The 12,202-nt window shown below is 48.7% G+C and overlaps 1 protein-coding gene across 5 annotated transcripts in view; it reads left to right on the forward strand.

Moving 5' to 3' along the window:
• Window positions 1-12,202, forward strand: part of TMOD1 (tropomodulin 1) — a 74,081-nt gene that overhangs the window by 59,029 nt on the left and 2,850 nt on the right. For all 5 annotated transcript variants that reach the window (XM_080669126.1, XM_080669128.1, XM_080669129.1 and 2 more), the window contains one exon: window positions 6,412-6,556. In XM_080669126.1, the coding sequence (XP_080525252.1) occupies window positions 6,412-6,556 (145 nt within the window). The remainder of the gene's footprint in view (window positions 1-6,411; window positions 6,557-12,202) is intronic.

Below are 12,202 nucleotides of genomic sequence, written 5' to 3' on the forward strand. Positions count from 1 at the left end.
GGCCCATGCAGGCTTTGTGACCTGCCCAAGGTCACACAGTAAGTAAGTGGCAGAAGCAAGATCAGAACCCAGGTCTAGGCGACTCCAAAGTGTATGAGCTGTGCCTGTCCGGGCTCCTAAATGCTACTGTCGTTTCACATGGCCCTCGCTTGGCTTTCTCAGCTGTCCATTCCTGTGGTGTGAGGCCAGAGCATTCTCACAGCTACCCCCACAGCCTGGGAGCCGCATTTTTGGTTTCTGTCAGCGTTTGGTGAGTGCTGGCTGCACCCCAGAGCAGTGCTGGGCTCTGTGTGAATGAGGCTCTCGTGCTGCCCTCCAGGGATTCTATGCTGCATAGGAAGCATAGAGCAGAAATGACCATTAGGTGAGGTACTCCAGCAGGCCACACACAGTGGGCCCTGCGGTCCACTGGAGTGGACAGTCTCAGCCAGGAGCAGGCATCGTGGAGGAGGTGAAGTTTGGGATAAACCTTAGGGTGGACAGTATCTCAGAATGTGAAGTGAGGCCATGGCATCTCAGGTGCAGGAATCACACAAACAAAGAGAAGGAGAGGGCAAGTGAAGGAGCCCATCCAAACATGATTAATGGTACCCCAGGAGGAAGGACAGAAAGGGAGTTGGGAGTCCAAGGGGCTCTGAATAAATGCTGAGGGGAGGTGGGTGGTGGACTGCCCTGTGCACCAAAGTTGTGCTCGGGGAACATGGCTCCCTGCTGGATGGGAGCAGGAAGAGGGCACCAGGGCCTGGGAGACCAGAGGGGGTGCGATGACCTCCTGGATGAGGGGACCTGGGGGAAGTGCTCCCATATGCTGGAGTCTGGAGACTGAGTGGGGTCTGGCAGGGGAGGAGGAGAACTGGGAGGAGGCCTGTCATGGGGAAGGGGCTCTGCCATCCAGGCTCTAGGGAAGGCCACCCATGCCTCTCACAGTGCGTTAGGAGGTCTGGGCATGGCGACTGCCTCTCGTCAGGTGCCCCAGCCCCTAGGCTTCTGGGGAGTGTGACCAAAAGGAGGTGATGAGTGGCATGTGATTTATTCCTCATTCTTGTTTAGTCCCCGAGGCCTTCAGAGGCGGCCCCCTTCTCCCTCAGCCCTTGTGCCTGTAACCTGTGTCAGTGAGTCGCTACTCTCCTTTCTCCTTATATGGCCAAGGAAAGGGACTTGGGGCCTTCTACCCGGTGACAGGAGCCTCCCAGGCTGGCTCAGGACACAAATTCTGGAACCAGGACTCTGAGGCTCTTTGTTTACTGGGCCAGTCTTTCTTTATCTCCAGACTCTGCTCTGCTGCTGCCTGAAGTTGCCCAGAGCCAGCAGTGAGGGCTGGAGGGGCAGGGAAGGCAGTGAGGATGGGAGGGGGCAGAGGTGCGCTGACCGGAGCTGAGGACACTGAGAAAATGGCAGTCCTGCCCCCCTTTTACAGGTGGGGAAACTGAGGATCAGAGAAGGGATGAGACTTGCCCGAAGTCATAGATCAAGTAAGAGTCAGAGCTGGGTTGGAGCTGAGAGGTACTGCCTGTCAGACAAGCTGCCTGTCTGGATGGACAGGGGAGACCCTACAGATGGGGTGTCTGCAGGCCCTGTCTGCTCCCAGCTGGTCATACCCAAATGGGGGTTCTCTGGGCCTCTCAAGTCACCCTCCTCACTCCTGACTGAGCTCCATAGAGCAGGCCCTTTTCAGGACCCTGAGGGCCCAGGGCTCTCTCCCTGCCCCTCTGAGCAGACAACACCTGAAACATGACCCCCTCCCCAAATGAAGACATGTGTAAGGTCGGAGGTATTGGCTGGATTTATTACTTTTCATTCCAATGTTTGACAGGGAGGATGTGCTTAATATTTTGAAAAGAAGAAAAAAAAAGCTAAAGAAAGTGGATTGTGTTTTCTTGTTTTTTCCAGATTGGATTATTTTCCTAGAGAATGAAAATAAGTTTAGAAAGAAAATAAAATCTACACTGGAACAGAATCCTGGAGGGTTTCACACATGGCAACACCCCTTACTTTTACATGACACACTATGTCAGCTGGCTAACTGTGTTAAGTGGGACTGAATATACTTTTGGTTTTGCAAGGCGTAAGGAAAACACTTGAAAACCAAAAGAGCAAGACTTTTCGACTAATCGTGTTCTCTGTGTTGTTCCTTATCCATTTACCTCCGAAGCAGCAGCTCTGGGTCTGTGCATCATTTTCACATCTGTATTTTCACTGTGATTTGAAGTAATTTAGCCTGGAATTAACTAAGTAATTCAACCTCAGTGAGAAGACAGGCCTTGTCACTGTTCCTTCACCCACATGCCAATTGTGTTCCTTTACTGACCTCACTTCTCAGGGAGAAATGAGATAAAATTAGTGGAAGTGAGAGAAAAAATAGATGGTGAGGAGAAAACCCTTTTCCTACCCGGGTCAGAGTGAATTAGACTAAAGATTTGTGACAACAACCGTCTCGCTCCGTGTCAGGTTGACACTACACTCTGTCCTGAAAAACCAGGAGCTTCCCGGACAAGAGGCAGCCTGACCCAAGGATGACCTGTCTTCAGATCCTTGACACTTAAAGTCAAACAAAGGATCAAGCCCCCTTTCTGTTCTTGCTGTGCAACTCGGGAAAGTCACTTAATGTATCCATGCCTCAGTTTCCTCAGCTATAAAATGGGAATAATACTGATACTCAACCTGTTAGCATAGTGAGAGGACTTAATGTGTTGATCCTTTAACCATGTAGTAGTCGTCTCTCAGTCAAAGGGAGGTTATATTTCTGTCGTTTGTTACACTTAGTTGGTGGTGGACAGGTGGGGTGGGGAGAACCGACTTCTGGGAGAGATTCTAGCTCTTGCAAGGAACAACTTTTTACCTCCTTTCTTTCTTCCCTTATTCCCTCCCTTTCTTACTTTACTTTTCTAGTGAAGTGTAACATATATAGTAAAGCAAATATGTCTTAAAAGGACAGCTCAGTGGACTCATACATGTATACACCTGTGTAATCCCCACCAAGATCAAGACAGAATGCCTCCAGCAGCCCAGCAGGCTCCCTCATGCCCCTTCCCAATCGATTCCCTCCTAATGCAATCACGTCCTGCTTTCTCTCACCAGAGATGAGTTTTGCCTGTTCTTAAACTTCAGATCAATGGGATCACATGCATGTACTCTTTTACCTCTGGCTTTTTTTGCTCGGTATTACGTGTGTGCAGCAATTACCTATAGCTGTGTAACAAATCACCCCCAGAACTTAGCAGCTGAAAACAATGATCAACATGGGAGCAAACCGCCCGTATTCAAATCCTGGTCTGCACCTGCCTCGCTCTGTGATTCAGTGGGACTTTCTTACTACCTCTGTTCTTCATGTCCCTCACCTGTAAGATGAAAGGTACAACAATAGTATATCTTCCATAGGTTCCTAGTTAGCATATGTAAGGTGCTTATGACATACAATAATCACTAACTAACAAGTATTTGAAAAATAAGTAAGAACCAGAGTTTTAGTCCTAACCTCATCCCCATGGCCTCTTCTCTCATCTCTGAGATGATCAAGGCCTTCTAATCTCAGGGTCCCTGGAGAAAAGGGGAGGGCCTGAGAATGAAGCTAGTACAAAGCTTGTTAAGATGCATGCATATTTTCTATTTTACTCCTTAATGTAAAAATAGTGGTTTTGGTCCAAGATTAACATGCCAGGAAGATTGGCCACAATTATCTAAAAGAATCCTGTATCTTCTCTCTCTCTCTCTCTCTCTCTCTCTCTCTCTCTCTCTCTCTCACACACACACACACACACACACACACACACACACACAGCGACATCTGCGGGTGTCTCAGGGATAGCGGATGCGAGTTTGAGAATGTGGGCCTACAGGGTCCTCTGAAGTCCTTCCAGCCCCAGGCCAGGGTCAAGCCTTGGCTCTGTCATTAAGCAGAGGGAGCACAGTCCAGCTTCCATCTATACGTGGGCTCAGTTTACTCATCTCTAAGACGGGGGTGCTAGTTCCTGCCTGCCCGGCCCACCTCCCCAGGATGTAGGGAGGTTGGATGGGGGCAGTTTGCAATGGGGTGCTCTGGTGCCAGCTTTGCAGAAGCAGCCCTGGCAGCCCCTCCAGTCAGGGAGGACCTGTGCTCCTGCGCTCTCTCAGACTAGCCCAGTGGTCGGCAAACTCATTAGTCAACAGAGCGGCAAACCGCGGCTCGTGAGCCACAGTTTGCCGACCACTGGACTAGCCCATCGTGAGCTTGCGAGTTTACTCAGTGCTCTCCCAGCAAGTGCCCAGCTACAAAAGGGGGGTGATGAGGGGGGATGGGCTGCCAGGCCAAGCCAGTCAGAGCGCAGGGCTGGTCTGAGTCCTCTGAGGACAGGCCAGAGCTCTTCCCAGCCCTTTCAGGAGCCTTGCCAGACAGTCTGGTGGAATTTCACCAATGGCCCTCTGCTTGCCCTGATCAGCGGCTCAGCCCCATCTGAACCCAGACAAGCTCTGGTGAACTCAGAATAACCTGGGAGGAGTTCTCTGTCAAGATTTCAACCACAGTTCCATGCTTGTCTCTTTGGGTGCTGGGCTGATGTATCATCTCAGCCCTCCTATGCATCGAGCCTATTCCTGTTTCCTCCATTCAATTCAATCCCGTGACCTTGACCTAGAGATCCTGGGTCCTGTGAGCTATCCAAGGGCTCACAGTCTAGGACAGCACCTCCACAAGAACTTTCTGTGATGATGGAAATGCTCCGTATCTGCAGGACCAACATGGTAGCCAGTGGCTATTGCACACTTGACCTGTGGCCAGTGCAACTGAGGAACTGAATTTTAAATTTTATTTAATTTTAATTATTTAAATTTAAAGTTTAATAAACAGTACAATTTTAAAATGGGCAGAATATCTGAATAGACATTTTTCCAAAAAAGACATACAGATGGCTAATGGGTACATGAAAAGATGCTCAAAATCATTAATCATCAAAACTATAATGAGATATTGCCACACACCTGGTAGAATGGCTATCATCAAAATGACAAGAAATACCATGGTTTGGCAAGGATATGGAGAAAAAGGAATCCTTGTGTACTGTTGGTAGGAATGTAAACTGATGCAGCCTCTATGGAAAATAGTATGGAGATTCCTGAAAAAAATATAAAACTACCATATGATCCAGCAATCCCACTTCTGAGAAAACACAAACACTAATTCGAAAAGATACAGTGTGTACCCTCAGGTTCACTGCAATTGACAATACTAACACATGGAAGCAACCAAAGTACCCATCAATGGATGAATGGATAAAAAAGATGTGTGTGTGTACACAATGGAATATTATTCCATCATAAAAATGAATGAAATCTTGCCATTTGCAACAACATAAATGGACCTTGAGAGCCTTATGCTAAGTGAAATAAGTCAGACAAAGACAAATACCGTATGAGCTCACGTATATGTGGAATCTAAAAACAAACACAACCAAGCTCATGGATACAGAGAAAAGATTGGTAGTTGCCAGGGATGGGGGTCCAGTGGGTGAAATGGGTGAAGGTGAAAAAAGTGAAAGCTTCACCCTGCCGGCATGGCTCAGTGGTTGAGCTTCGACGAATGAACCGGGAGGTCATGGTTCGATTCTCGGTCAGGGCACGTGCCCAGGTTTCAGGCTCTATCCCCAGTAGGGAGAGGCAGCCGGTGAATGATTTGCTCTCATTATTGATGTTTCTCTCTCTCCCTTCCTCTCTGAAATCAATAAAAATATATTTTTTAAAAGTGAAAACTTCTAGCTATAAAATAAATAAGTCAGAGAGATGTAATGTACAGCATGACTTATTAGAGTTAATAATACTACATTGCATATTCAAACGTTTCTAAGAGTAAATCTTAAAGGGTTTTTCCTTTTATCTTTGTCAGATGATCACTATAGCTTTGGGGGTAAGGGACATAACAGGCTGTCGGAAGCTGACTTTGGCATTCCCACCCCCTGTGTGACTTTAGGCAAATCCTTTTCCCTCTCAGCCTCAGATTCTTCATTTGTAAATTGCAGATGAGTCTAAATGACTGATTAGCAAACCAGGCGGTACATTGGAATCACCTGAGGAGTTTGAAGAGCCATGAACACCTGAGCCTCACTCCCAGTGATCCTGGATTAATTAATATGGGGAACAGCCCGGGCAGCAGGATTTTTAAATTTCATTGGGACCAGATGATTTGAAGGTCTTTCTGCTCAGTCCTTCTAGGATGCTGCTGTGGGCCAGTGGAAAGAATATCGTAGGTGTCCAGTGGCCTGGGTTCGAATCCCAGCTCATTTCCTCCGGCTGTGACCTTTCACCTGCTCCAGACTTCCATTTCCTGCTCTGGGAGGTGGGGATAAAATCCCTGCACACCACTCAGGGTTTCTGGTGGGTAGAGAAGGGATAAGTACCTTGCAAATGGAATGAGTGGTGACTATTGTTCTTTCTTGACCAAAGAGCCAGCCCCTGGGCAACAAAGTGGAAATGGAGATCGTGAGCATGTTGGAAAAAAACACAACGCTTCTGAAATTCGGCTACCACTTTACCCAGCAGGGGCCCCGGCTGCGGGCCTCCAACGCCATGATGAGCAACAACGACCTTGGTGAGTAAAAATGTGCTCCCTCCCCACCTGTCCTGGGGGGATTTTCATGGATAACTTCTCCAGGGGGTCCTCTTGGTGAGCCTGACTCCGACTTCCACGTTGGTTGCATTCGTTTTGTGTGTTAGTGCCTTGTCTCCTCGCTGGGCTGTGAGCAGCCTGTCTCAGGGATCCGAGGCTGGGCCCTCTCCTCCCCCCCTCCCGCAGCAAAGCTCAGCTCAGCCCAGCCCAGGGCAGGCCCAGAGGGCACCCTCAGTGCATTAGCTCCTGAAATGAGCCTTGGAAGAACACAGGCTCGCTGTGAGTCTTCTCTTCTGAACACCCTTCTCTGAACTCAAGAATTCTGTCCAGGTCACCATCTGGCTCTAGCCCCAGGTCCCACAGCCCCCAACCAGCACTATTACCAAAGCCCCAAGCCTAGGAGACTTCTCTTTGTTTTTAAGATAAAAGTTGAAAATGTTGACTTCATAGTAAACAGGTGACAGTAATTGAATCTCAGTTAAAGGTATAGTTTGTCTTTTCTTAAAAGAAAATGTCACAATCTTTCTTGTGAGCAAACACCCAGTAAGTCAGTTGAGTGAAAAGTGAGATCCATCATTGACTTTTCCAGATGCCACTTGTTCCCAAGCTCCGTGTGTAGTTATTTATGTGTGTCCCTGCTGGCTGTTAAAAGAACTTGATATGGTCTCCCAAAAAGAGTGTGTCTGATAAGGCTGTAGGAAAATTGGAGGAAAAAACAACCAAGAAAAGGAGTAGGCCTAATACATTAACATAATTGATTATTATATTTAGCCATGAGTTTGCTAGAGACAAGGCAGGAAGAAGAAAAACCAAATTATGTCATTCTTATTACAGATGAGATGGCAGCATGATGAGTTAAAAAAAGTTGCTTTCTGAGATTGAATTATGAAATATGTTTCCTAAAGGGCAATGTATTCAGTGAGTTTTTCATCAAATTCAAACCTGCTTTACATGTGGCTTTTGTTGTTTTGTTTTTAACACTCAGTAAAATACAGAGCCTCGTACTAAAGCGCCTGGTGATGAACCCGAGGCGAGGTGAATGCCTGGAGATGAGTGTGCAGGTGTGTGTGTGCACAAGGCAGGCGCTCACAGAACCTCGGCCTAGATAACCTCAGAGCCACACACACTGCAGATGGAGTTAGTTCAACCAACACTGATCAAAGCCCCATAGGCCCCTGGGTGTGGAAGATGCAGGTTCTTGCTCTTCAAGATATCACAGCCCAGAGGCTATTCAGTCATTACTCACGCCAATTGCGACTTTTTTTTCTAGAGCTGCAGGTCCAGGAAAGTCCATAAAACAAACAAAAAAATGCACCGGTGTCCTGGTTTATCTGAAGTGCCCCGATTTGAAATAAAATAAGAACTAACAATAATAACTAAGAACTGCGATGATTATGGTGCCACAGAGTTGATAGCCACCCTGAACTGTTGAGGGCGGCCAGCCATCTAAACTCTGCTGGCCCAGCTGGGAGCTGGCTTCAGAAGGAGCACTGACAGCCTTCAGTTCTGTTGTGCTATGCAGTAGCCTCCCCTGTTCCCTCCCAGCCTAGGTTGAGCTTCCAGGGTGCCCCTCGGTGCCTATCTCAGGGCTAATCCAGCTCAGGTCCTCCAGTAGCAAAATGGTCTGGGGGCCTTTTATTTTCTGGGGAAGGAAGGTTCCAGATGACTAGAGATCAGGGTTGCTGCAGGGAAGGTGGGGTAGGGGGTAGGGGTAAGGTGAGACACCAAAATCAGCTGGAGGTTTAATGCAATGCTCTGGAGGACACTCCCAGTCCCGAGTGTCTGTGATTCCAAAATCCAGGCCCAACTCCTAGCACCAGGGATCTCCTGAGGTTGTGCCTGAGCTGGAAGGACTTCAGGCTCATCCCTCCATTTCCCTGTGGAGAAAGTGAAGCCTGGGTCAGGCTGCCCTTGTAGGCAGGGGCTCAGTCAAGTCACACCAGTGGTTAGTGAGTGTGTGCTCAGTGACGTAAGGGGTAACAGAAACACTAGTTCTCTGACTCAAGAACCTTTATACCTTTTAGGGGAGAAAAGACTCAAAGATGTGCCTGAAAATTCAAGCATGCCTGCATACAGTATCCAAATAAAATGAGGAAATGATTTGTGAGGACAAAGGCCAGTTAAACAAAGCATCCTGGTTGGGGTGGGCCTTCAGCCAGCCTGGAAAGAAAGAGAGGTTGTGGGGGAGGTCAGGAGGCGTTCCTGATGGGGTACTATCACGGGCAAAGGCGAGGTGGTAGGACCCAGTGTGCAGGACAGGAGAGACGAAGGACCCAAGAGGACTGAGGAACTGTTATGGGGAGTTAGACCTAGAACAGAAAATAGGAACTCAGTGAGAAGGGAGGAAGGGCGTTTCAAGCAGAGGGAATGGCATGGGCAAAGGCAGGATGATTGGCAGGTATGTGAAGTGTTCACAAGGAATGGGACTCAGTAAATGTGGGGAGGCTGTGAGCCAAAGGCCTTCAATGCCAACCTGAAGAGTTTGGTGATAAAGCAGGTGGGAAGCGGGACTGTGGCATTTTCCTGGACAGGAGTGACAGGTGATCAACGTGGGCCTCTGGGTTACCCCGGAGACTGTGCAGCTTTCCCCTTGGGGTTCCCCACAGGAGGAATCAGAGCAGAATCAGTTCGGTGATTACACACAACATGCAGGGCGCTAGTTGGTGATGTAGGATTTCTAGCTTTAAAAGCAGATTTGCGGCCATCTGCTAATTTTGGTAAAAGAAATGCTTCTGATTCTGACAGTGCATCAGAAAAAGGGAAATCCTCCTTTAAAAAAGGATTCTGTGAAAGAGAAACCCTTTCTTTCCAACACATTCCCTTCATCTCGCTCTTGATGCTCTGATGAAGCAGACAGGCTTCTGTGTTCTCCAGCTGAATATTTTTATCATAAAATATTCCTGTGGGCCCCACCCAGCCACTGTGGTTGTGAACAGTGTCTGAGCCTCTCCGGTCTCCTCTCGCTGTGACCTGCGTCTGTGCTGGCTCCTGGCCTATGGCTTGGGCAGGTGGGTTCCTCCTGGGGGGATATCAGACCCCAAGGCCATGGGTCAGCCAGAGCCCCTGCAGACAGGCAGCCTGCCTGCGACCCTCCTGACTGGTGTGTCTGTGATCCCTCCCACCCTGTGTTCCGTGGGAGAAAGCAGGGACCTGGGCATGGTGGTTTCTGGGAGGAGCCGTGCGTCCCCAGCTACGTTTTCCCATGGTGATCTCAGATGAGTCCTATCTCCACACTATTTATAGCTCAGACCTAGGCTAAGCCTGGCTGTCAGGGCCTGTAAATCTGCTGTTGAAGTTCTCTCTACTTAATTAAATCTGAATTGCAGCCTCCAAGTTAAGACAGTTGTGTGTGTGGGACGAGGAGGGAAGGGAGTCCGGGGGAGAGAGGGGAGGCTGGGGTCGGGGGAGGGTGTAACACGTTTAAAACTAGAAAACATCCCTTCCTAGAAACGTTGCTCTTTTACTGTATTCTCAAGAAAGACCTTTCTAACAAGCACCACTGGCACAGCACACCCCAAATCATCGTCTTCCCCTAAAACCATCTCGGAAAAGGCACTACTTTCCTCACAGCCATTCAAACCAGAAATCTGGGCCTCTCTCTGTACACAGCCCCACTCCAGCCAGCCACCTCCTCGCCACCCCTATCGGGCTGCCTCATGTCAAGTCCTCATCACACTTGCCTGGTCCTCCGGGGCTGGCATCAGGCACAGTGCTGATCCTGAACCTTGTCTTGTCAGGATTCCTTCGGGCTCTGCTTAGACCCCTTTCTGGGCTCCCACTGCTCTCAGCCTAAACGCCCTGACACGGCTCACAAGTCCCTTAACAACGTAGTTGGTACATGGTACCTGCTGTGTGCCAGGCACTGCTGTGCACACTCCCATCTTACTCCCGCAGGCTGCCAGCACCCAGCTGAGGCAGGTGCTATTATTACCCCCATTCTGTGCTAAGGAAAGGAGGCCTAGAGAGTAGGTAAGGTTACCCGCAGTGGGCAGAAGTGGGCTTCGAACTGGCAGGCCAGCCCTTGAACCTGTGCTCCCCACCTCCTCTCTGGGTGAGGCCCTGCCAGACTCATCTCTTGACAACTCTGATGAGCCATCCTCTTGCCATATTAGTACCAACCATTCCAGGTAGCTAGAATGCCTCTGAGAGACCCAAGTGAAAGCATCCCTATAAAGGGCCTTTACTCCTAATGTTCCTGCTCCCTTCCCACCATCTACCCCTTTATCCTGTAAGGTTCAGCAGAATGTTACCTGCCCATCCTCAGAAGATCTGACCACTTCGTGCATTGTGCTTCATACTTGATAGAGACCTGCCAGGGTACCTGTAATAGTTTATCAAACTTACTGTTGATATATCTGGGTCCCCTGTTAAGCAATATCTTTAGTTCTGATTCTTGTGCTTGGGACATAATAGCCCTCAGTAAGTGCTGTTGTGTATGTAAGTGCATGTAAAAAGCTCCCCAAAGACGTGATGGAGGTGTCCAAGCCTGGCAGGAATTGATGGAGGGAGCTCAAGCCACCATGGAGGTTGGTCTGGATGACTCAAGATTCCTTTGGGCTCTGATAAATGAGTCTCTTGATGTTGCAATGATAAGCAACATGGAGCAATTTGCTTTAATGAAAGTAAAAAGCAGACTGAATGGAAGGTGGATATTGGGAGACCTGGCTTCTACTCCCAGTTCTGTCACTTATTCTCATAAATTGGAGCATGTTATTCCCTCTCTTGGCCTCAATTTCCTTAAAATGGGGGGAAAGAATATTGAATACTAGTAAGTGAGTGCCTCCCCCTCTCCTCACCCAGTCCCTGCAACATCAGTGCAGGGGAACTCGGCCCAGACCCAGCCCAGTGTACACAGTGAGGGCATGCAGCAGGGAAAGAAACACGGGATCCTTTTCTGTACCCTGAGCTTGGGCTGGGGGCCTAGGTTCCAGTCCTGACTCTGCCACCAGCTCTCAGGACCCTGGCTCTTTCCTTGTCCAGGGAAATGGAGCTAATCCTCCTGTGAGAACCAGATGAGCTGTGGATATGTAAAACCCACATGGAGGGCTCGGTTGTACCAAGAGAGGCGCTGGACTGAGGCACAAGCCTTGGTTCTCTCTGGTACCAGCTGTGGTGCTTTGAGCAGGAAGTGTACCCTCTCTGCCCTTCTTTCCTCGTCCATAATGTGGAAATGGTAACAACATTGACATTCCAGAATTGTGGAGGTCTGCAATGAGGTGCTGCGTGCAAAAGAGGTGTAAAGAGGCTGCCCTGCTGGGCATGCTTGCACAGGTAACATGGACATGCCTAAAGGTCTGTTCACGTAACCAGGGATGGGGAACCTTTTTTCTGCCAAGGGCCATTTGGATATTTATGACATCATTCGAGGGCCATACAAAATTATCAACTTAAAAATTAGCCTCCTATACTTGGTCAAACATTTAATTAACTCATCCCTAATGCCTTGACAGGGCCAGATTAAATGATTTCACAGGCCTTATACGGCCCATGGGCCGGACGTTCCCCACCCCTGAATCACAAACCCTTTGGTCACCTCAGGTAAACCTCCTCCAGTCTTTGGGTTTTTGTTTCTCCAAATCTAACCCCAAGCTGTTGGACATTCTGATAGTTCCACAGTATTTTCTCATC

The sequence above is a fragment of the Plecotus auritus genome (genome assembly GCF_963455305.1).
Source record: "Plecotus auritus genome assembly, chromosome: 5".
Lineage (NCBI taxonomy): Eukaryota > Metazoa > Chordata > Mammalia > Chiroptera > Vespertilionidae > Plecotus > Plecotus auritus.